The sequence below is a fragment of the Sardina pilchardus genome, chromosome 7 (assembly GCF_963854185.1).
Source record: "Sardina pilchardus chromosome 7, fSarPil1.1, whole genome shotgun sequence".
NCBI classification, from domain to species: domain Eukaryota; kingdom Metazoa; phylum Chordata; class Actinopteri; order Clupeiformes; family Clupeidae; genus Sardina; species Sardina pilchardus.
In genome coordinates this window covers 9,557,164-9,582,458 of record NC_085000.1, presented here as the reverse complement: position 1 = coordinate 9,582,458, position 25,295 = coordinate 9,557,164, and the positions used below count along the sequence as shown (strand labels likewise).

General features: G+C 42.3%; 1 protein-coding gene across 1 annotated transcript; it reads right to left on the bottom strand.

The window, feature by feature from the left end:
- Positions 1-697: 697 nt before the first annotated feature.
- top1b (DNA topoisomerase Ib) lies at positions 698-24,686 on the bottom strand. The gene is made up of 21 exons (XM_062540688.1): positions 24,576-24,686; positions 24,248-24,272; positions 19,293-19,389; positions 18,022-18,148; positions 17,626-17,684; positions 16,431-16,523; positions 16,018-16,114; positions 15,558-15,652; positions 15,141-15,256; positions 14,850-14,971; positions 14,421-14,543; positions 13,876-14,063; positions 12,713-12,857; positions 12,204-12,347; positions 10,863-11,048; positions 8,864-8,932; positions 8,612-8,726; positions 7,855-7,982; positions 7,636-7,730; positions 4,958-5,107; positions 698-3,403 (listed from the first exon to the last, which is right to left on the bottom strand). The coding sequence occupies exons 1-21, from the start codon at positions 24,606-24,608 to the stop codon at positions 3,301-3,303; spliced, it is 2,310 nt and encodes a 769-aa protein (XP_062396672.1). The 5' UTR covers positions 24,609-24,686; the 3' UTR covers positions 698-3,300.
- Positions 24,687-25,295: the final 609 nt, after the last annotated feature.

Here is a 25,295-nt window from a genome sequence, read left to right as displayed (position 1 = left end):
CACTGGATAGAGCGGCCTCTTAAAGACACAGTTCTGACTTTCTGCCCGTGCCCAACATTGTATCATTTCATAATTAGCTTGTGGGGCAACAATGTTGCAGTAAACCTGTTAGGTGGCCTTCTAAATTGGTTGCCAGCTGTTAATACACAGCACAGCAGGCGATACACGATGGAACTGAAATACATTTTGAGTGTGAATCCTTGTCTGTTGCAAGGATATAGATATCAACTTGTAAAAAAAAATAAGATGCTTTCTTAATATATCATATACCATAACCAGCTTTTATCCCAAGTTCTCATACTTTTTTTATCCAATGCATTTGTGTGGGATACCAAGTTCATAGCTGTTTTGTTTTTGTTTTAACGATTTTCTCAGAGATGTTCTTTCAGACAGCCAATCATAATTTTATAGGACAAAATATATTGGACAAAAGTCTAGTAGATTACAGCTTTATTTAGTAAATCATGTTTGATGAAGCTGATTCTGTCTCAGCATTATTCTCACCTCAGTAACTTCCACCACCGTGCACACCCGTACACCACAGCATTTCCAGAGGCCCACCCTCACACCTTTGCTACAGCAGACATTTCTACTCCAGTTTGATCGTTATAACACTCGTAGTCATAAAGGTATAAAACACTTTACTCACTGTTTCTGATAATATCTCAGTTGATAGGTTGTACACCACTACATGGAAAGTACACAGCGTAGGGTTTGTCACAAAGTCAAAAGCTCTAAGGCTGAGAGTGTCATTCTCCATTAGTTTGGTTTAGATTGCCTCTCAAACTCTCTGGTTGACTGAGATTCAGCAGCATTCTTGTCCTACCATTCAAGTAATTTAACAAAAGGGAAGACAGGACATTCTTGTCAATCCTTTCCATGAAAACCTTTAATTCACCCATCATTGTTTATATACATGGAATGACTAACAGTAACATAATTATAGACATTTAGCAAAAGTGTGACAGTGGTTGTGAGGTGCCTTTGATTACTAATATATTGATTACCTTCAATACACTTTTAACATCTTTCATATGGTTATTTTTCTAAGGATTATTGCCTTGTATTTTAGCCATACAACCAGTAGCTCACATGAAAGTATGTACCTAATTGCTCTAACTGGCACTTGCCTCTGTTGATTATTTTTGACCATATCCTGATCACAGCTGCTCCAACTGATGATGCAGGAGAACTAAACTGAAGCTATTGGTGGGCCCTATGCAGTTCTTGGTCTATAGGCACTTACATCAGAGAAAGCATACTAATCAGCACGTGGAAATGACCGTCAAAGACATTATGTTAGACGTTTAGTCAATTTGCAGCACTGTACTACTAGGGTATCATTAGTTGTGCACGGGCAATATCAATCAGGCAGGGCGCGATAGGAAATTATATACAATTTTAAACATTTTGACAAATGAACATAAAATTATGAAATGGTGTTTTTAGTGTATGCAGATACAGCAGTCATATCTCCACTGCTTCCGGGTCAAGAGAAGGTCAGAGAGGCAGTACCCACACACACATAGCAGTCTGTCTAATCTCGATAAAGAGGAACATATTTCAGTATGGGTGCTCTTCATCTTGATTATCACCTGATGTCACTGGTTGATGGAATTAAGTCCGATGTGAAAAGTGTTGACTTCCTCTGCTTATTTGATTTTGATTTGTCATATAATTTACTGCAATGTCATTTGCAACTGCAAACACCAGCATATTCATAAGTCATACGAACATTGAAGCTCCATAATTGAAACATACAAAAACTAAAATTGATGTATGTGTGTCCAGTGCACAGCATTGTATATCCAAATTGAAATAATGAAGTTAAATTGAGTAATAGGATCTTTTATTTTATTTTTAAATAACCTAAAGTGTCAAAAATGGAATACAAACAAAACATGTGTTGTACTAAGGCTAAAGGTTAAAACATTGACATTGGCATCCTACAGTAATACGTTCCTATGCCTAAATAAGTGCAGGACCTCAGGATTCACACTGAAAAGCCTCCAGCGTCCAGAATAATTGCTTTACAATATTCCATACAGATACAAAAAAAAAAATAAACATCCAAAATATTACATTAATGGTAGATATCATAATTCATTATTCTGGGGTTTTGTAGTCATTTGGCAAATTCATACCCCTCACACACGAGTTGTTTGACATATAAGGGACCAGGGAGAGATTTCTTAAAGATACAGTGGTATGCTATGATGCAGCCTTTAGGTAAGGAACTGGGTAAATGTGATGACAGAACAGGAAACAATCATTAAAAATAAAACAAAAGAACAAAAAACATCATATGAACACACTTTGTGCCAAAATGACTATTTAAGTCACACATTTAAAAGGATTCCAACTTTTTTCACATATGAAGGCCTACTGGAGAGAAAAGCAAAACTGAATTAAGAAATGCAATGTTCCTGATTAAAAAAAACTGTAAAGCAAAAAAAAAAGATAATAAAATAAAATAAAATAAATAAAATAAAATAATAGCCGCGTGGAAGGAAATTCACATTCAGTCTGCTAAAGTCACACGGACAAGTTCCATTTCCTCCTGTTAGTCATCTTCACCGTCCAAAGTGTGTGGACGTGCTTCCACTCCCTACTTGCACGATGGCCAATGAGGAACTTCATCACGCCACACACACGCGCACGCACGCACACATGCACACACGCGCACACACACACACACACACTCACACACACACACACATACACAGCTCTGGCAAAACGCTCTCTCCTCCAGACAAGGCGTGTGGGTGCAGTCTTTTTAAGGAGTTATTGTCAGTTTTCACTTTTCTATGAAAATAGAATTCATCTGATGGGTACAGCAAGTTGACAGCAACACATAGCTTCAGAGGGTGCGAAAGAAAGGACCAGAGATTATACAGCAAAACGGAATAGCTGTGCATCATGATAGCAGACAAGTCACTTGACACCACTAAGTCAGTCATTTAGGCAGCTACTTTCCCCGTAGGGCAAATAGTTATCTTGATCCTCACTGAACTGTAAAGAGGGTGGCCCCAGTCCTCAATCCTTTTAGTATTTTTTTTCTGCTTTTTACCTAACTGACCCCTCCCAGTTTTCCCATGGTCCCCCCACCCATCCTCTTCTTGTGAAGACACACACATGGTGAAATCATCAACGCTAAAAATGTACATTTCTTGAATTAGGTTGAATGCAAGGACTTGTGGTTTAAAAAACAGAACAAGAAAGGGAAGGAGAGAGACAGAGAGAGAGAGAGAGAGAGAGAGAGAGAGAGAGAGAGAGAGAGAAAGAAAGAGATGGGGAAGTTTAAAACTCAAAGTCTTCATCTGCCATGTCAATGGCCCAAGCAAACTTCTCACGTTGGGTTTTGTTGTAGATTTTCTCAACCGGGATTTCATACTTTTTACACCTGCAGGTGAGAAAAAGACAAGACATTAAGGTGAAGCTCTGCCCCCATATCAGCCCCTTTCTCTCTCTTTCTCTTCCTCTCTCTTTGTTTTCCGCATTCCCTCTCCGTCTGTTACACACGCACGCACGCACGCACGCACGCACGCACGCACGCACGCACGCACGCACGCACGCACGCACGCACGCACACACACTGAGTGAGACCATCACAAACAGTACAAAGGATTACCTAATTGCTCCCGCCCACATGTAACAAAAGGCGGGAACAGTGGCTCATGCGGGGCAAAGGCTTCCATGTTACTCTCAAAACAACAACAACAACAACAACAACCCAGAAAGACGTTTTGCACCAAACACTAGGTCACAGCACAGATCAGGAACTTCCTCCAGCCAACGTGTGTGTGTGTGTGTGTGTGTGTGTGCGTGTGTGTTGTGTACCTGTATATCCCAAAATAGGGTCCAAGCAGAGGTGACGGGTAGAGCCGCGGGGACAGATTGAGCCCGCAGAGTGGAGCGGCCTTCTCTCCAACCCCAGGCCTCTGCCTCACCATCTCCTCCACCCATTAAACGTGTGTGTGTGTGTGTGTGTGTGTGTGTGTGTGTGTCAGAGTCGGGCAGGGAGGCAGGGGGGACTCCACAGGCCCGGGATAGTTTCTGGCACACAAACAAACCCCATTGTTCCTACTCACATATTTTCCTCTCTTCGCTCTTTCCCTCTCTCTCTCTCTCTCTCTCTCTCTCTCTCTCTCTCCCTCTCTCTCCCTCTCTCTCTCTCTCTCTCTCTCTCTCTGTTGTGCTTTTGCTTTCTGGCAGCTGTTGTACCCAGCTCACGCGGCGAAAAGAGCACTTCCTCCCTCCGGGGGCCGAAGAGTAACACCCAGCCCGGCCTGGCCAAATCAGGCTGCGTTGCACCAATGTTTTGTCACAACGAGAGGAGTGAATTCCTTCAATGAACAGGTCAATTTTTGTCCAGTTTCAGCTGAACCATTACTGAAGTGGCGCAAATGACTAATTGAATGTAAAGTGTGGCTTTCTTATTGGGTCTGATCTAATCACAGTGTCAGATCTAATCAATTCAGTATTGTTATTCATTACATTACTAGGTCTCCCAAAGAGTCTCTCCCTGTCACTCCTCTAAACCTATGAGCCACATGGCCAAGTGTGGTTTAGTTGGGACATTCCTATATCAAGAGCCTCCTCTTGCCATCCTTATTTGAAATCTAGTCAAGATGCAGGGATATATCGTTTAACATTCCCAGGATATCCATGCTACCACTATTCCTGGTATCCATTTAAACCTTTTAGGTTAAGAGCTGCAGAGCTGAATTTAACTTGCCCAAAATAAATAGTCTCTTTCCACTCCTTCTATAAATCTACCAGGCTACACAGATGCAGATATCCAAGTACAGTAGTTGAGCTTAAAGGCGGCAAGGATAAATACTCTCTCATTAACACCATTTCAAACCTACTATACAGAGATCCAGGGTCCCGTCCCGTCCCGTCCCCCCCAAGGAAAACTATTGACCAGTCCAGACTGTCACTTCTTTCAACCTACCAGGCGATGGAGATGCGCGGGTCCAGATAGTTGAGCTTGGATGTGCCGAGGGCGATCTGCTTGTTCTCCTCGCGGTCGGTGGCCTGCACCTCCAGCTTCATCAGCTGCTCCTCTATCCTCTGCACCGCCTTCTTCTTGGTCTCCACAGCTCTGGGCATTACAGTGGACACAGACAAGGTCAGGCCCAAACTACAGCAAGCTTCTACTACAGATACTGGAGCGGCTTGATGCTTCACTTCTGGTTTATAAGTAGATGTACAGTATAAGGGTGGACACTATTTTCTATAGTAATACGTTTTATAGTGTAGTTCAGCAGTGCTCTACAGCAGAACATCTCAGAAACTATTATAGGAGAAATACGTTGATTTTTCACAAAGATCACCGAGTAGTCTACTGTCGGTACGGGACAAAAAAACTGTTTCAGTTTGGACAGCTCTGAAGTGGACAATCATTAGATGTGCTCAAAATACTTTATCGGTCTGTATTTTCGTAGTTTAAAAATACAAAACAACAAGTGCAAAACAATGAATGTAGCTGGTAGACTGGTGCTGAGAATTTTTTTCAGAGAGTTTCAGGAAGATGATCTGGTGCATGTGATGGTTGCCCACACACAACACACTCACTCTCACACCAACCTCAAATTTCTTGAAAGTTTAACCATCAGTTTCTTGGGAACTTGATCATCCAATCAGAACACATGGAACTGGTTATGTGGTTGCCTTGCAATGTTGCTCAAAAAGTATGAAATGTTTCACCTAAAGTAACATAGTTTGAACTTGGTTTGACCTACTGCCCCCGAGCAGTCGCACTTTGTGTCGTTCCTTGGTAGTTCCGGTTGGTAATGTCGTCAGTGTCAGGAGTGTCTGAACATCACAAGCGCCTAACCAAATATCACTGTTTTTCTCATGAACCAATGATTGATCTATGCCAGGGGTCAGCAAGTAACTTTGTCCATGGCCCAGTACTTTTCATGGCCAATAGACAGACAGAATGCCACCGGCCAGAGTAGGCTATATCGTACTAATATGTAAATGCAGCTCCGGTCTAAAAGTCCACACTGCTCTGTACGGGGAAAAACATGGACAGACCCATTGGTTTACTTGAGTAATTAATTTGTCTTGATTAACTCTGTTTTATCTACCCCTTTCAATACTGGTAATAGTAAATGCCCTAAGTTAGGCTACAATAATTGTGGCAATGGACTGTTTAACACAGAGCTGGACTTATGTCTTCTGATTACTTATTTGGATAAAGTTTATCTTACTTTCATCCTTAAAAGACTTAGTTGACCAACCCTCTGACACTGACAATGTTACAATGTTTATTGTTTGCCTACAAGAATGATTAGCATGCAGAGTGAGGACCATACTACAGGAGTTAACTGGGCACAAATAGCTTGGTCAAAAAGTCTAAAGAGGGAAGTCAATAAAAAGAAAAAAATGGCGTTCATCTTACCCGGTTTCACAAATGCAAAGCCTGTGTCGCTGTTGGAAAAGAATATCAGACGGCACTAGCCTACGAGCCGGAGCGGCACCTTCAAGGTGGCCTATCCACTCCAGTCAGCGGCACAAAATCACAACACTGATGCGCTGGTAGAGGGCTACGCTCAGTGTAGGCTAGCTGTGCTTGATCCTATTGCGTTCTGGTGTTCTTTCCATGTTTGTTTAAAGACCCACGGACTGACTGGTGAATAGGCTATTTGTAAATTGATATTGTTAAAACATATTTAAATCGAACGATCAGAATAATATTGCAGCTTAGATAATATCGATCATAAATCTCCATCCTATAACATTAAAAACTTAATTTTCAATGCAGGTTAGCTTGGTGCATCTCATCTGAATTTCAGCATAACATTTCCAGTAAAGGGAAGCATCTCATTGGTGGCCCTATTGCAGCGTTATTGTATTTAACCATTAGCTTTCTCAGTCGGTTTCACGTCAGAGGCAGAGGTAGCCTAGGCCAGAGCCAACTGGAACCTGCCACTCTCTTGCTCTCTTGCGCGCGCTCAAAGATGCGTTCCCAATTAAATGGCGTAGTATAGTGTTGATATTATATCTGCTGCATAGTGGAGATTGAGAGGACCATCATTGCATGCATGTAACATGCTGCATTTTGACATTGTAAACGTTTGGACTGATATGGAAGGTTTGCAAAGTGATTTCATGCTCCCTTTAAAGAGTATTTTTAGTATTTTCAAAAAAATGCAGCATTTTCTTCTTTATACATGATGTGGATACTGTAGAAGTTTATTTTGATAGATTTTGATTAAAATTAGGGTATTTGATATTTTGTTTTAAAATAGGCCTACATTTTGATGCATTTTTGTCCATCCCTGCCTACATATATGTATAATATAAAGCATCATAATTACTGATGATTCACTGTAATACAACATGTACTTAAAGAGGAACTATGCAGGATTGGCGATTTCATCTCTGGTTTCGGTTTCGTTGTTCGTTTTCGCTCGTTTTATGCTTGCATTTTCTCTGTAGAGCTTCCCCGACAGCTTTAGCGTGTATGTTTATACACGTATAGGCTATATTTAAATATATAAATTGCAAGTGTGGTTCTTCGTCTCAGACTTCCAGATGTCAACAAAGAGCGATCGTCTCCTGCAGAAAGTTGCATAGGGTCTCTTTAAATAAAGATTGAAGTGAGGCCAAATCAGTGCTTACTTTCTGCTTTTGTCATCGTGGAGAGTCTTAGCATCTGCTTTAGCCGACTTGAGCTCCTTCTTGGAGGATGAGAGCTGTTTCTTCTTTTCATCAATCTGGGAGGAGATCGAATCACACACATATGGTTATTTATTCCATAAAGGCAATTATTCTGGGCATGATTGTGGAACCGTGGGCCTGAGGAGACGCAGAGAGTCCTGAACACAGTTGAGATCTTACTTTGGTCTGGAGGTTTTGCATGGTTTTCTCAAAGGTCTTCGGTGGAGCCCTCTGGTGGTTGCACAGTATAGCAACAGCTCTGTTGGCTCGGTTGTAGGAGAGGATCTTGGCTGGAAGATTGTCATCACCTGGTGAGAGGCAGAGGCAGAAGCAGAGTCAGAGTCAAAGCAGCTGATCAAAGCACTCAAGGCTCACACTTTTTTCACACTCTACAGTGGCACCATCCATCAAACATTATCTGGCTATTCCGTGCTATGCAGCACTTTGGAATAACTTCTATTGTTTCTCCTTAATTGTGCTTCATAAATAAAGTGGCTTGACATGAGGAAAGGCTTATCTTGGGCCAGCACAGCCAATCAAAGAGAACAGGGGAAAGAACTGATTTTTTTCTCCCCCCTGATAAAACATCAGAGGGCAACACACACGCACGCACGCACGCACGCACGCACGCACACACACACACACACACACACACACACACACACACACACACACACACACAAAGTAACAGCCCATAAAAGCAATTATACTATTGTACATTATACAATTATACTCTGTTATTGTCTTTGAATTCTATTTCACAAGGTCGATACAATACAAGGCCCAGAACTGATGTGTTACATGGATATGCTATGGCTATTGCTAATCTAATTCAAATGAAGCAATGTGGCAACATCTACAAAGCCACACAATGAAAGACACTGGTCACGGGATAAGGCCTTGTCGTGGCATTTGGACTAAGAGTGCAGTCACTCACCGCAGGTGAGCTCCTTCAGCTGCTGCTGAAGGGTGATAGAGGCGTTGTAGGTACGGAACACTTTGGCGGTCAGCCCTTCCATCAACTCCTGGAGGTGCTTGTTCAGGATGGACGTCTAGAGAGTGGGGGAAACACCAGTCAAACGCAATCACAGTGTCGTGCCATTCAAGACTGTTAGAAAATGAAAGTGATAAGCGGAAAACTGTGGTTATTATCTAGCGGCTTAAATGGAAACTGAGGTAGACTACATACATTGAGCCTGTCGAAGAGGTCATCTTCAGGCTGCTTGTTTTCCAGGAAGAGTTGAAGATTCTTAAATACCTGTAATAAATGACAAATATATCACAGACGCAAAATTAAACACTGGCAGCCAATGATATTGTTGTGGTTATGTAACATTAACATTAGAAACGGAGACAACAGCAGTAGGTAGGTCTAGTAACAATAGATATTACAGAGGGGAGTGGCAGTTCAGCGAAGATAAGGGCATATTACGAGAGCTCAACAGAATTGTAGGTCATTCTATTCTGGAGGATGACAATGTGGTGCAGACGACATCAGTCTTAACTCCTCCCAGGACTCCGCCGGGCCCTTACACTGCTTGTTTTCAACTGACTTGGAGTGTGTGACTGCTGACAATGTAACTCACTAGATTATTTCTATATAGAACAACATTTTTATAATAAAGTATTAGTAATATAAATAACATGTAATGCACAGCTCCTCATATCAAAATCTCAAACAGCTCCGTTTCTGCCTAGAGGACTAAAGGTAAGTCCCTCCAATGGTGCTCATGAGCATGAGGGTTAGATTCCCCAAAGCCTTTGGGATTTTTTTAGTAAAAGACAGCTACAAGCGAAAACACCGGGTAACACAGGGTAAGTCAGCAGCACGTATCATCAGTTTTACTGCTTTAGGCTATCTGTGTGTGTGTGTGTGTGTGTGTGTGTGTGTGTGTGTGTGTGTGTGTGTGTGTGTGTGTGTGTGTATGTGTGTGTGTGTGTATGTGTGTGTGTGTATGTGTGTGTGTGTGTGTGTGTGTGCATGTATTTTATGTTGGTATCTACAGTAGGCTACTTATGTCTAGTGTGTATGCATACGTGCGCGTGTGTGCTTGTGTGCAAGTAATAGCAGGAAACAGACCTCTACAAAGGCAAAGCTGCCGGAAGGCCTTTAGGGCCAGGATCACCTGTCTGTGCAAACATCCTCCTCAGAATCTCTCTGTCCACACACACACACACACACACACACACACACACACACACACAAAGTGCATTCCACAAGTGCCTTAGCAGCCCTCACCCTCTACCAGATCCAATAATCCTCATGGTAGTTGGGGTAGAGTACTCACTGTCAAAATTATACTTTTACCTTGTCAAAATGACAGTGTCTCTTTCCACCCCCTGTCAACTCAGCATAACTCAAACATTTCTGATTTGACAACAGTTTACTCCACTAACTAAACAAAGCTCACATTTCCTAACTGATTCCGTGTATGCAAACATGTGAATAATATCCTACACTTAAATGCTGTGATTTTCCCTTCTCTTGTTCCAGCAGAAGTCTTCATTCAAAAAGACAAGTACTCAACCCACTTTGCCTGCCTCTGTCATTCCCTTCCTATCATTTTCTCTTCCAAAGACATGCACTCACCCCATCCTTGGTCTCTCCTCCTTTACGCTCTCTCTTTTTCTCTCTCTCCTCTCATCCACACACCCCTTTTCTCCTCCTCCCTCCTCTCCCTCATCCGTCCCACTCACTCCTATCCACAGGGATCTTACTGTACTGACCTCATCCTGTCTCGTTACCTCATTCATCCTCTCTCTCTCTCTCTCTCTCTCTCTCTCTCTATTCAATTCAAATGAGCTTTACTGGAAAAGGAGTGTTGCTAAGCAAACATGTTTTAAACATAATGCAACATCTGAAAATACAACATTAGCATAAAGATGCAATTGCCCCTCTCTCCCCCTCTCTCCCTCTCTCTCTCTCTCTCTCTCTCTCTCTCTCTCTCTCTTTCCTCCACATAGGCACTCCCAAGACCTTGTTGTATTGACCTCATCCTGTCTCTCTATCCCAATCATCCTCTCTCTGTCTCTCTCTCCAGATACAATATCTGTTTTAAAAAAACAGATCTCCTCCTTCTCTCTCTATTTCTCGCTCTGTCTATTCCCCCCCCCCCTCTCTCTCTTTCTCATCCATGGTCAGGCACCCTCCCCACCCTTCCCCTCCCCTCCTGTGCCCAGTCACTCACCCTCTTCTCCACGGGCATCTTGTTGTAGTAGCGGATGGAGTCCTTCCCCAGGAAATCAAACTCCACCACGTACTCCTGGCCGTCCATCTCGGGGTAGAGCTTGATGTGCTCCACACGCAGCGAGCAGCAGCCCACCGTGTCCGCCGTCTCACCCTCCTCCTTCTCGTTGCCCGCTCTCAGGGCCAGCTGTGTGTGGGGAACAGGGGGAGGTCAAGGGTCAAGGGTGAGAAGCAGGGTGTGGATGAGAGGAATGACTCCAGAGCCCAAACAGCACAGGGGTATTATAGGGTCAGGCTGTGGTACTGATGGGCAATCTTGCTCCTTAACAGCCTTTAATCTGACCTGCAAAGAATACCTGGCAGAGCCTGTTCATACGCTCGACTAGCTGAAAACGCCTGATGTAGCTACCCACAAATATTTGATTAGAGCAGGCCAGGGGTATACCTGCAGGGGACTCCAGTAGAAGAAATGACAATATCTCCTAGAAACAAAACTGATTTTGACAATAAAAAATGTATTTGCAACTGTCAATACCCCAGCAGAATAAGCAAAACGTAAGTTACCTTTACAGTATTTAGAAGACGCTTAGTTTTGTCCAAAGAGACTTACAGTACAAAGTGACTTAATCACTCCCACACTCCTACTCACACACTGTGCTCACGTCTTCACTACAAAGTTACAGAGACACACAAAGAAGTCTCTTCAGTTGTTTGTGTTTAATTCTGCCCCCTCTAGAGGAGCACGCATTGTTACTGGGCTCAGTCCACAGGCCGCAGCACTAAAGCCCACAGCACCCTGCCGCTGGCCCCCACCGCTGTTCTCTGCTTCAGCTCCGGCTGCTGGATCCACTCCAGGTGTGGGCCGGCGCTAACCAGCAGCAGCTGACCTGATTTGGCACCGATCCGGCAAAAGTGCTAATCAATTACCAGCAGCACTGGACGCTGCCCCTGTTCCCACACTGGCCCCAGACTAGCGTGTATGGATGGCCATAACGTAATGGGATACGCCAGAGGGGCATGGGCATTGCGTGGGTGGGCCATGTAAAGCTGGGAATGGTTAGACGATCACAAGGAAATGTTGACTAAAACTGGCAGCGCTAAAACTAATATTTTGAGTTCAAAACCCCAGGAGGTGAAGGCAATGATAGAAGTAACAAACAGATTCATGTCAGGTGTCAATCTATGTTTAAAATCATAACCATAATTTGTTTGTGGTTTAATCTGAACCCCTTTGCTGAAAAAAGACAGAGCATTGGACGCTGGACAGAAATGCCCTGAAGTTGACAAAAAAAAGTGTAGGATCAGAATCACAATGTTACAGAGTGTCTTCGACGTTCCTCACCTTGTCGATGAAGTAGAGAGCCACAGCTCGCTGTCTGATCCTCATCTCTTTGGACTTCCAGTCCTCGCGGTACTGGTTCCGGATACGGCCCACACAGCTCTTCAGCCGCCGCGCCGTTTCATATTTCTGCCAGTCTTTCTCACCCTGCACCGGGAAACGCAAATCCGGGATTCAAATACTGCCTGCTCCTTCTCCATCAAGGTCAGCTACTCATCATAAGATACCGGTGGTATTTTGTGTTATTTCTCAGTTTGTTTTGAATTGGTTTCCTTTCCAGTCCAGGTTTCTTCAGTCCTCTCTTTTGCCCTCTTTTTCTTTTACCTTGTCCCTCCATTCTCCACTTCCTTTATCTCTAAGCAACTAGTTTCACTCCTTACATTGTGATTTCTGTCCCACTACAGTAACCATTGCGTATAAGTGCCTACATATGGAGTTATGTATCATATATCTATAAAGAGGGCATTGGGTTAATACAGGGATGCATTGTTCTGTGAGGAACTTCACGTCACCTTGATCCTGGAGCTGGGGTTGAGCATGATGTATTTGATGGAGCCCTGGATGTTCTCTGTCCAAGAAGCCAGCCACGTCACCTTGTTGTCAAAACGAACTTCCTTCCACTTGGTGCCAGGCGGCGGCTTGGGGTGTTTGGAATCCCTGAGAGAAGAAAAGAGAGGAATGGTATGGAGGGAGGAGAGGAAAAGAGAGTGAGGGAGAAGATCAACGAAGAAAGAGGAGTGGTAAACACAGGATATAATGCGTATGGTATCCTATACAATGTAATGCTTGAATAAATATTTTGATGCTTGGCAGCAATTACTGAAGTTGGCAGCAATTGGGTGAAGCTTTCTTGTGTGATTTAAAAGCAATTTGTTGCTTGTGAGTTGCTTGATGTTTGAGAATGTGATTTCACACCATGTATTGTTGATGTGGATGACAGCAACAATATCTTGCGTTCTGTTCTTAACATTTTTATCCCATGCTGCATAAACAAGTTATGAGTCTCAAATCTAATTAGGGTGAGAGAGGAATGTCCCTACTTCATTGTTACAGAGAGGAGGGTAAAGTCCCACCACCCTCTGGAACAAAACCAAGACAACTGATGAGAAAAACAGTGATGGGCCAAATCCTCTGCACATCGTGTTATTGTTGACATGAAACAAGAGTGCCTCAGTGGCAAAATGCACAGGAAGTAAAGCTAGAGTGAAAAGGACCTTGTGTTCAAACCCATTATCCTCAGATTCATATCCTGAGGAGCAAGCACGTTTAAAATTCATGAAAAAAAGCCTGGCTGTGGATAAAACATACAAGTATATATCAGTCGGATCATGTTGATAAAACAGCATCATAATTTGATAGAGATAGAAGGCTTTGCTAGATGGCTCATGAAGATAGGTTTCTGGAGAAATCAATTTCAGTGCTGCCTGCCTTATCGCCAGCAGAACCCTGCTGCGGTCATGTTCTTTGAAGTGATTAGCAGCACTGAACAACACCAGGCCACTGTTGCAAGCCCTTTCATTGTTCATGATGCATAAACAATATGAAGATGTGACACCCCCTTGTGTTGTTAATATGCAAGTACATGATTTACTCATGACGCACCGACTGGTTGAGTGAAGCCAGTGACCTCCCCACTAAAGTAGCTTCAGAATCTGTGCCCTGCATCTTCACTCACTTGCTGCAGTTGATGATGACATCCTGTGGACGAATGCGGCGTTTCAGCATCCCCATTTTGGGATGGTTGCCACGGCCACGGAACAGTCCCGGGGGTTCGATGCGGAAGTTGCCGATGCGCTCGCGGTGGTTATCCATCGAGCAGAAGCCATACTCCTCCAAGATTCGCTCGTTCTCTTCTTTGATTTTCTAAAAATATATACAGAGCTTGTTTCCCCCATTTCATTTAGGCCATTTTTAGTCTTACCCTAAATAGGGCGCTGGCTATTAAATCTCATATCATCTCAGTGGCACACAAAAAAAAAAAAAACAGATTAGATAATGAGTCCTGTAAAACGTCACTTCAATCTCAAGATGTCAATTAAGGGTGTAGTTGCTCAAAACGTCATTCCTAATGATTTACTTCTGAATTGGTTATGAATGACAAAAAATGAGGAATTATTTCAGTGTGCATGTGTTGTGCTAGCGTTGTGCTAGCGCTGTTCTGGTGTGTCCATGCAGGTGCAGGCTCAAACAGTGGAGAAGTGCTCCCCTTTAAGGACTTACCAGTTTGTCATCCTTCGTCATCTGCTTCCTGGCTTCTGACTGAGCCTTGAAGTACTCACTCAGCTCACTGAAGTCACACTTGTTCAGGTCTGTTAGCTTCCCCTTCTCCTCTGGTATCATTTCCTGCGGCAAACAAGGAAATCCAGTCAATCACAACATGCTGTCATGTGTTTGTAGTTTTAAGTTGTAAACTGAAATATGTATTAGTGTCAAAATAGTGAGGGTATGATGTTTACTACATCTCTATAAAAACACAACAGACAGTTCTTTACATATGCACAGCAATTGGATTGGGATTTGAAGTTTTATATTCTAGAAACTCTTGTGTTAAATGATCCCTGTTTGATTTGAAGAGAGTAGCAAGCTCTACACACTCAACTACTATGAAGCATTTTTAACAATTTGCAGGCGAAACAGGTGAGCCATTACCTTTCTCCAATCTTTGAAAAAGTTCTTTCTGAAAGCGTCTTTAGTGGTGTACTCGTGATCAAGCATTTTGGCAAAGAATGTGGCCACCTCCTCAGCAGAGGTGCTCAACTTGAATGGCTTCCCTGTGAGGATGGAAGGAAAAAAGATACAGCCGTAAGCTTGTGGCTACGTAGTCTAAAGGTGTATCTACTCCAAGCAACACAGATATTGTCATTGTCTCAGTAAGACAATGGTAAAGATTGATTTCTAGGTCAAACCCAAGGCAGCTGTCTCTCTAGGGCCACAACTTACCATCGTAATAAAATCTGACATGCCCAGGAAGAGGTTCATAGGGAGGAGCGAACACAGGGCCTTTATGTTCTAGAAACCTCCATTTGGATCCATCTGTGGCTCTCTCCTCCTCCCACCTGGACAAATGAGCAGGGGAAGTGGTTTAGAAAGATACATTATCTACAGACGACCACCACAACATACACCGACCACAAAGTCTACAGTATATAATGTATATATATATATACAGTATATATATATATATATATATATATATATATATATATATAATGTATATATGACCTAAGATTGAGGAGCTTAAGTTCTGCAAATATGGAGTGATTTAAAAGGGTCTGATTAATGACTAAAAGCAAATGAGGTGATTATTCAAACAGCTGTCAGAGAAGGAAGAGGTGGATTAATGAATGAACATCTTACCATTTCCACTTCTGCTCCGGCTCTTTCTTCACCTTCTTCTTCCCGCCAGCTGTCTCCTGTTTCTTGTCTTTCGTCTTCTTCTTGGGTTTAACATCCTACAAAATATCAGAGGAGGAAAAAAAATTTAAGACAGAAAAGGTGCTTAAAAGTTGATTTTTCAATGACATGTCCTCTGCCTGAAGTCTTTGTACCCCGTCCCTCCACCAGGAAGATTTAAAGAAGTCAAAACTGAGGCAACTATAAAGAACGAGACAGGGCTCAATAAAATGTAATGGGATTCATGCTTAACTGTGTGTGCTCCCGAATATTATTTCTATTGTACATGCTGTATAATTCAGATTCCAATTTTAAATTGCAAATCAGAGGGTCCATACTCAACCCTGAGGGGCAGATAGTTAATTAGTAGGCAGAGAAAGGAAGAGGCAGACATCTTTGAGATGTTCCATTGTGTGTAACTTGCCTCTTCTTCTTCCTCGTCTTCATAATAATCCTCATGTTTCCTCTTTTTCGCCTTCTTTTCATTCTCCACCTTGATTTTCTTAGGTTTATATTCGACCCTGTGGAGGAAATGAAGTATCACAGTCAACAAGCTAATCACCTAAAACAGTACAGCATATCCCATCACTGGGCTTTCAATACTACAGACTTTACGAATATCCTAGAGCAAAAAAGGCAGATTAAATATCTCATTATGTTGTCAAATGTGCTCTTGATGCCCAGTAAGACATTTCTCTCTGAAAGACACCTGCCAAAAATCAAAGTGCATTTCTGATCACAGCCTTGCAGAGGACGACTTTGTAGAGTGAGTCTAAGGCAACAAGGTGCAATAATGTGAAGAGGTAGAAAATACATCATAAGATCCAAGCCACTTACTCGTCCTCGTCACACTGCCTTTTCACTGACTTCTCATGCTTGGGGGAGTGGTAGTAGCCATTATCATCATTTTCACTTTTAATGCGTGGAGGGCTTTGGAAAGAAGAAACAAGCAATTCAATTAAATATGCTCCCACTAATTATTACAGAATTGTCAAAAATTCTTGGAGTCGTCTTACACAACTCCATATTCAGCAAACGTCTTTTGATATGACAAATCAGAGAAAATCAGTTTAGTTTGCAGTGGTTCAGTCAGGAGTACTTATTTATAATTCTAAAGCATTTTGTTCGTTCATATCTTAGAACATGTACTACTTTCACTACATTTACCATATGTCCTTGACTACAGTTGTTTTGGTGAATGAAATGCAGTCTGCACACTGGCAGTGTGAGTGAGTAATAGTGCTTTGGAATGGGGACTGGTGTGATGCGGCTCTATCAGTGATTAAGGCCCGAGAGCTACTAATGCAATCAGTCCACACTCATAAAAGAGTAAATTACTGGCAAAGTACGTACTGATGAAAGTCACTTGGAAGTCACAGTCTGGTACCCAAGAGGAGGTGTTTAACCAGTTAAGACAGAGATTTGCTCAATGACCTTACACCCTCACAACGAATTAGAGGCATATAAATGATCAGCCATTATCAACTGCACTGGTTTGCTCTTAAAATGGCCATCAAAATGAACAGCTTTACAGACTTCTTTCTTTGAAAAGACAAAATTACTAAAAAAAAGAGAGAGGGGAGGATGACTGTTGCCTTTATGTGTCATTGCGGGATATGATTCTAAGATGTGCTTTCAAACGGTGACTATGGATTGTTGCAAACTTAGATAAGGATTTGGCCGACAGTGTACCAAAGAATATTCGTACATCACCAACCATCTTACTTCAGCAATCAAGCAGGGGTATCAATAGTAAACACTGATGCACTGTGATGTCTGTACACATCCACAGTAGACTGCAGGGTGTATGAGATGAGACAGTGCATAATACCAAATGTTACAAATAATATGTGACTGAAACACTTCAGTTTTAGCAAAGACAGAATCCGATTGACAGATGTCAGTGGATCAGATCCAATCCTGATCTGCCAAATGGATCCACCAGTCAGATTCCCCCCCAGCGTTCCCCTGGAGCTATCCCAGAGTCCTCTGCTGTCTGGGTGATGGGTGAGTCATTCTGTTTCTCACTCACCTCGCAAAACCATTCTCCTTCTCCCTCTTGTGTTTGCCTTCTGCACTATGGGACTTCATCTGTGGAAAACGAAGAAGAGGGGTTCGTTGTCTCATCAATCATCTGTATCATTTTCATCATTCAAAACATTTACATAAAACATTTATAAAACATTGATATTGTATTATACAGAACTCCATGTTGCATGGAGGCCTAATGGAGGCCTAATGGATGTCTGGAGGGGGACTGAGAGAAACATGGCGGTGTGATGACACTTGCTAAACGTGAACTGCCCTTACTAAAGACACTAGAGTAGGATTCAGATGGACTGGAATATGAGCTGAACACCAATGCTCTAGTGTTAAGTGTTGGTGTCACACAGCCGGTGGCTATGTCGGCGTTCTGTCCCGAGCTCACCTTTTCCTCGCGTCTCTTCTCTTTGTCCTTGTGCCTCTCCAGGCTGTCATCTTTATGTTTCACCTTCTCTTTCTCTTTCTCTCGCTCTCGGTCTTTGTGCTTCTTCTCAGAGGGCTCTCTGTGATCACTGCAGAAAAAGACAGAGCGAGGGGGGATGTCATTCACAACTGAGAAAGAACTGGCATTAAAAAACAATGTCTTGATGTAGAGAGAGAAAATCTCAGCGGGAGCACAAACACGAGTCCACGACACAACAATCATCCCCACAGCTAATGACAATCAGGCACACATTCCACCTAATTACAAACGTCGTAAAATCACTAATGTGGGCCGAGAGAAAAGCATCGCCATTTAACCAGGCAGTGTTGTTTAAAAAGCGGCATTTGACAATAAAGCGCTGTCTGCCGCCCAGCGGGGAGTGAGAGCTGAGGAGGGGGTGAGACAGGGACCGTGGGGGGAGGGGGGCCGTGGAGGAGTTGACAATTCATTGTCATAGCCCCAGGTTAAAGAGCCAGACTTCCTGAGCAGCATGGTTCAATTCACCCTATAATGACTCAGACATTTCAATGGAGAACATTGAGCCAAGCAGAGCCCATATGTTCTTATGAGCGTCCTTACAAACACTGTGCGGCGGAGGCCATTTTGTTTCATTACAATTTTGATTCATAAAACACAATGAAACATTGAACAAATGCCCCGTGTGTGGCAATAAGCACTCCTCTTCAGCGCATCAGTTAAGCTCCATTTTAATCAGGCACACCTTAAAGTTCTGGGAATAGGGTTACTCCCTGGGGAAGCTGTATTCAGTGAACTGTGACAACAATAATAGACTGTTGTGATCGTGAGACCATAAGCTCCTTATATGCTTCTCGGCCACAAAAAACAGACACTCTCTCTGTCAATCAAAGAAGTGCACAGCTATGCTGTGTGGGTCTACACACAAGCAACCCCAACTCTCCAGCGCTTTAATTCAACCTAACCATAACCATCTAACCACAACTGAAACAGCCAATATTAAACAATGCCAGGATGTAGGGGAGATGTCGACTAGATGGAGGGGGCTATAATGGAAGAACAAAAAAGAGAGTGAGAGAGAGAGACGGAGAGAGAGAGAGGGAGAAGGAGAGGGGGAGAGAGATATAGAGAAAGAGAGAGGGAGAGAGCGGGCGAGAGAGACAGGGAGAGAGAGAGAGAGAGAGAGAGAGAGAGAGAGAGAAAAAGAGAGAGAGTGAGATGTAAGAAGAGGAGGTGTTTGTGGACATGTACTGTACCTGTTGCTGTGCTTGGATTTCTCCCTCTCCTTGTCTTTCTTGTGCTCCTTGTGTTTGTGCTCCTTGTCTCGGTGTTTGTCCTTGTGTCTGTGAGAGTCTGCAGAAAAGAGCACAGAGGGTCACGTTAGATCTCTCATGACAATCCAACGGAGCTGAAGCAGCGTCTGGAGATGTGTGAAAATGACAGATGTAAAAAAGATTAACAAATGACAAGACATGAACTATGTCATCTGGTAATAAAAGAAATAGGTAAACCTCAGCCATTTCTACATGTATAATGCAAAACAAGTTATGCGCAATGGAACACACCATCAATTTACCACAATATCATTTTGTCTTAAAACCTCTTAATGATCATGACCTGACTTCACATTACAGTTTTTTCCAATTGCTAAAACACAATTTTGAAAACTCACACACAATTTTGAAAATGCACACACAATTCACAAAACCACACCCCAAATTGCAAAATACCTCAATCTACCTAGCAAAATGAAGCACTGCAACCAAAACTACATAGCATTATCAAAATCAAACTTTTGCACCACATGCCACATGGCACACACTTCATTCATTCACCAGATTTTTGTCAAACCAACTACACACTGTTGGGCATAATGAAAAACATTCTTATCTTTAGTATGCTTTGCCATAATATTAAAATAGTTGGAAATTGTGAAAGTTCTTCACGTGCAAATAAATATTTGCAGATACAGATGTATGCTGTTTAAACTTTTTTTCACCAAAACAAGTCAGTGCAACATATGCACAGCAAGTATTTTTACATTGGACTTTCCCTTCCACTCTCATTCTCACTCTCCCTCTTCTCTCTCTGCAATATCTTCCATTTTTGTTGTAAAAAAGGTGCTCGTTGTTAAATGGTTTTACTGTATTTTTTTTTTTTTTTGTGAAGCACATTGGGTTGCCCTGCTGGACAAAATGAGCTAAATAAAGTTGCCTTGCGTTACCTTACCTGGTCTTTTCATAGTGCTTACTTTCTGATTGAAGTGGTATAAATTAAGCATTGAGGTGTTTAGCTAGGTGGCACAGGTATTGGTCAATTAGCTCATGTGTGTTATCTTGGATGGCATTGTTTTGAAACTGCAAACATGTTACTTTATGTCAGATTTTTGTGTCTTACCCAGAGAACCGTGTTCAGTGCATGCAAAAAGTGGCATTTTGAATTGCAAAATGTGTGTAAAGCAAAGCTGAACAATTGTGCTATGAATGTCATTTTAGTGTGTTAGCAATTGGAAAAAACTGTAACAGCTATAAACAGTAGCATCTATAAGCCAGTAACGACATTGTAGATTTTCAACACCAAACCAATGGGTCCTCTGACACAATGTTGAGTAAAACTCTGCAACCATACTATAAGTTGTGCATATGTTTTGTGTGTGTGTGTGTGTGTGTGTGTGTGTGTGTGTGTGTATCTGTGTGTGTCTGTGTGTGTGTGTGTGTGTGTGTGTGTGTGTGTGTGTGTGTGTGTGTGTGTGTGTGTGTATGTGTATGTCTTATGTGAGTCAGAGCCAGTGATCATTCATGAGCTGCAGAAACACCCTCAGATGGCCCACTGGGCCGGCAAGCTCATCTGCAGCTGACTAATGGGATAACAATTCCTATCTAATCTTCTGCACTCACTCAGACGAGTATGTAATAACCACACACACACACACACACACACACACACACACACACACACACACACACACGTGTATACATGCTAATTACACCGCATGGCCTGAATCAACAACTAAACGGTGATTCCCACACATAGGCTGAAAATGAAAGTGACACAGATAAATAGCAGATATCTGCCAGAGTGCATCTTTAGAGATCTATTTCTTTAACGGAAAGCAGCCAAACTGGGGAGAGGGGACATTGGAGGGTTAATTGTTTTCTAGGGATTAGGGGTTGGAAAAGGTTGGGGTAAGAAACCGCTATTCTAACTTATTCCCTGTCAGTAATGTCCTAAATGACGGGACATACTCTGCCTCCAGGTCTCATCTTCAAGCACATTGTTAGCTGACGTCTTAAAAAATTGACCCAATTCAGTGCCAAGGGGTTTCCTCTGACGGCACCCATAGTATAGTTTCCTTACTTTCTCTGGCCCCCAGACAACGTGGCACGGCTGAGGTAAGCAGATTAGCCATGTAAATCCCAGGCTAAGGTGAGAGCAGGGGGCTGTGATTAAGATGAGAAGCCCTAGTAATGGCAGAGAAAGGAACCTGAACCATCATATAGAAAAGAAATAACCCACCCATTTGGATCAATGCATGGACTCACTCAATGGGGAAAAATACAGTTTGACCAATGTAGTGTTGAGGAATCGATCCAAAGAGTTTTTTGGGGGGGAGGGGGGCTTTGGTTTGTGAATGGTGGTTTGCTGTACAAACAGTACAGGTGTTAAGATTACTACCAGGTCTCTGGCAGGCCCAGACTGCATGTTAAAGAGTAGTGTCATGCACTTGTAGATAAAGGATACTGTCTGCACTTTACTAAATGCATTTTGCATGAGTACCTGAATATAGCTCCTTAAACTGAACATTTAAATTATTTTCATTATGATTCTTATTATTTTGAATTCCTTTATTTTGCAGAAGACACATACAGTACACATATTGAGTTTGCTTGTATAGGCAAATGACTTTATCACAAGCGCATTGCATGGTTTTTATGATATGATAAGTATGAACGTGCTCAGCAGAACAGGTCTATCTAGGGATGATCAAGCAGACGGAGACGTCGTGCCGCTACTTAGGCAAAAGTAGGAATGTTTATCAAAACAGTTCAAATGCAGTTAAACCAACTCTAAGACATAACACACTGTCCTTTGTGTCTGGAAAAAGGTCTGGATTCCTTTCAGTGTGTAGAAGCAGGTTTTGGGCCCATGAGTACTAACCTTAATGTTACAAGGAAACAAGCACCACGTTATACAGAAATACACTACACGTTGATCACAGCACAGAATGCACACTGAGTAGACAATTTACTCTACACTATTTTATAGACTATTTAGACTTGCTTTAATGAAATGCATTAATGAATAATGAAATAATCACCAAACTCAAAAAGCAACAAACAAACACTTAGTTATGCTTGTCAAATGCCAGTCTCACTAGTATCCAGAGTGACTTTCAGAAGTTGCCCTGGCCTACCACCACAGGCCAATATTCAGTATCACTCTTCGGTCATACCTATTTATTGCCTATTTATAGGGTTCAAGCAATGACACTGAAGGCTCTCTGAACTGTCCGAGTTCGCAGAGTGTAAATGATCACACCAAAATGAAATGATGCCAGAGCAACAGCAAGAAAAAGAGGCCTAGTTGGCCTGTTCTGTAATACTAGATGGCAGCCACACAAAGAAAACCTGGAAATCCACAATGGACAAAGAGGGTGCAGAAATGCACTCTTCTCACCTATCACTCTAGATTTCCTGCTCTCACCACTGGATTCATATCAAGCTCCTGTCAGGTCACTTATGCCCGTCTACTTTTGCCTCTTTTGTTTACCATTCATCTATCCACAGTATACAGTTCATACGACCTCAGTAGGAGTGTGAGGTGGTCTATGTGTGTGTGTGTGTGTGTGTGTGTGTGTGTGTTTGAATTATCTAAAGTCAGGGTGAAGCGAGGGAAGCATTTGGAAACTTAACAGTCACTTTCAATGATGGAGGCGCCTTATCTGCATGTTATCGGCCCCAAACACAGAGGGAGCAAGATCCCCTGCCTCAACTTGCAGCATCTGGGTGTCTGCCAGGCTCTATACAAATACAACCACCACCACAACTACCACAAACTGAGCCAGAGAAGCTCTGGTGTAGAAAACTCTACAGTGCATCGGTCATCCTGATTTTGGTACAAAGGTCACGTCCTACACTTTGTAAAAACACTCTGCAGTATCATATTAAAGGCTGTACATCCACTGCTGTCAAACAGTGCATGAGATTTGTTTCAGCCCTTGTGAAGAATATGAATGCTATGGAACATACTACTGTAGGCTACTTGCCTAGATGAACACTATAGTAATTAATGATATTACAGAGGTATTACTAAACATCACAGAACTAGGTCTATTATAGGCCTACACTAGGCTACCATAGAAATCGTATTGGATTATTATAGTTATTTCTCGTAATGAAAGCTGTAAGGTGTATAGCCTATACAGCGCATCTTCTCATTACAAATAACTGCTAAGGTGTGGTGGAATTTGACCATGTTACAGAACCATCAAACTTGTGCATATGTGTTAATAGGCTGAAGCAGAGGAAAGTGACATGCCTAACTACACCTGGATGCAATTGAATGCTGAACTTAGTAAAAACGCGAGTATGATACTGAAATTCCAATGCAAATCGTGCACAAATTGCAATGGTATTGTTAATATATTTACGGATTGATAAGTACATCGTTACAGTCATCCTGATGCAAATGATAGCTAAATACTTCATCAAACTTGCAAGATAGGCCCACTACATCATTACTTTTCTGAAGTAACATCAAGACGCTATTAGATGTATCATTGCCAAGCGAACAGATTCCGTTACCATTGTAGCCTCCATATCACGGCAAGCTCTACTTCCAGACCTAGGCATTTAGGAAGCTGTGTGGAGAAAAAGAAAATGGCGCAGAGACTAAGTCCTCAACCCCCATTTCGCGACTTTCGGCATGAAAATTTCAACCTTTATCATAACCAATCGCACAAACGCATGCATGCGTTTTGAAAACAATGTACAGGTCTACGACAAAAGCGGTCCAAAATTTAGCACAACACAATTAAACTACGATTTTAAAAGCCTTCTTTTGAACAATAGACGGCTGATGGTGGAGGAGAAGGGACTTAGTCTCTGGGACGCCATTTCCGTCCTTAAAAACTAACAGGCTGATCTGGTTTGGAGTGCAGCGAAAAGAACACCATCGTTCTGCGCTGCAAACAATTACTGACAACACTTACCATTGATACGAGCACCAGAGTCCATCTGCAAAAAGAAAGATGAATATAAATATTTGATGTTCCCCTGACCAAATAGCAAATAAAATAGGCTATTACTGAAATTGTTATCAAAATGCTACAAGGTATTTGTTGATGAAGTTCAGGTGACAAAAGTATTATAACTGGCCTGTCAAGTAGTCACTAAAACATCAAGTCCCCAATATGTCCCTTCGGTATATCAATTAATTTACATTATGACGTGCAATTTATCATTTTCTGTCTACTTAGGGAGGAAACCTAAAAAGAGTTACTTCACGCGTTCAAGCGAAACTTTTACCGCATTGATTACCTGGTAGTCTTTGTAACTATGGTCACCACTCATTGTGTAGTATTTTCAGTAAAAAGCAGCACGTATGAAGTATCCAAGAGAAGATGCCGGTTATCAGAGGGTTGGCAGAATGGAGCCTGACACAGTTGGTCGTCAGTCTAAGTCCTTCTTTTCAGGCACTGCGCATGTCTGTTTCAGTTTGAACGGCAGAACAGGAGCCTGCCACTAGTCTTCCTTGTGTGTAGTAAATTCTCTGTATGTAAATATATGCCATTGTTTGGAATGGGTAACAGACATGTTACACTGGTATCCCCATCCCATTTGTAGCGCTCAACCAGACACAACAAAGTAGCCAACGCTTCAAAGTGTCACCTCGACTGCATGCAACTAGATGATACACTTGCTTCTTAGCCTACAGTACCAAATCCTCCCCACCCCCTTCCCCCAGCCCAAGAACAATGCATGTGCACATCACTGGAGTCCACATTATCCAATTTGTAACGGCTCCCATGCCTCCAACTTGGAGCATCCCTTGCACTAAGTGCAAAAGAGTTTACCCTTCATGAGGAATGAAGACATTACTCCTAAGCCTATGGCACAAAGTCATTCTTTCTTTTCAGTACAATTTTCTTTAACTTAGCCTACACATCTTAATATTGCATTTTAGATTTAAGCACTTTATTTAATTATCTATCATCATGATCTGAACACTGCCTAATACATCTCTTCAAATATTTCCCT

Bases quoted from the DNA above. Each gene is read 5' to 3' on its own strand.
- top1b (XM_062540688.1), bottom strand. From the start codon at position 24,608: ATGAGTGGTGACCATAGTTACAAAGACTACCAG. The intron at 19,390-24,247 runs GTAAGTGTTGTC...TCTTTTCTGCAG, and splicing joins CTCTGGTGCTCGTATCAATG to ACTCTCACAGACACAAGGAC. The intron at 15,653-16,017 runs GCAAGTTACACA...GATATTTTGTAG, and splicing joins AAGACGAGGAAGAAGAAGAG to GATGTTAAACCCAAGAAGAA.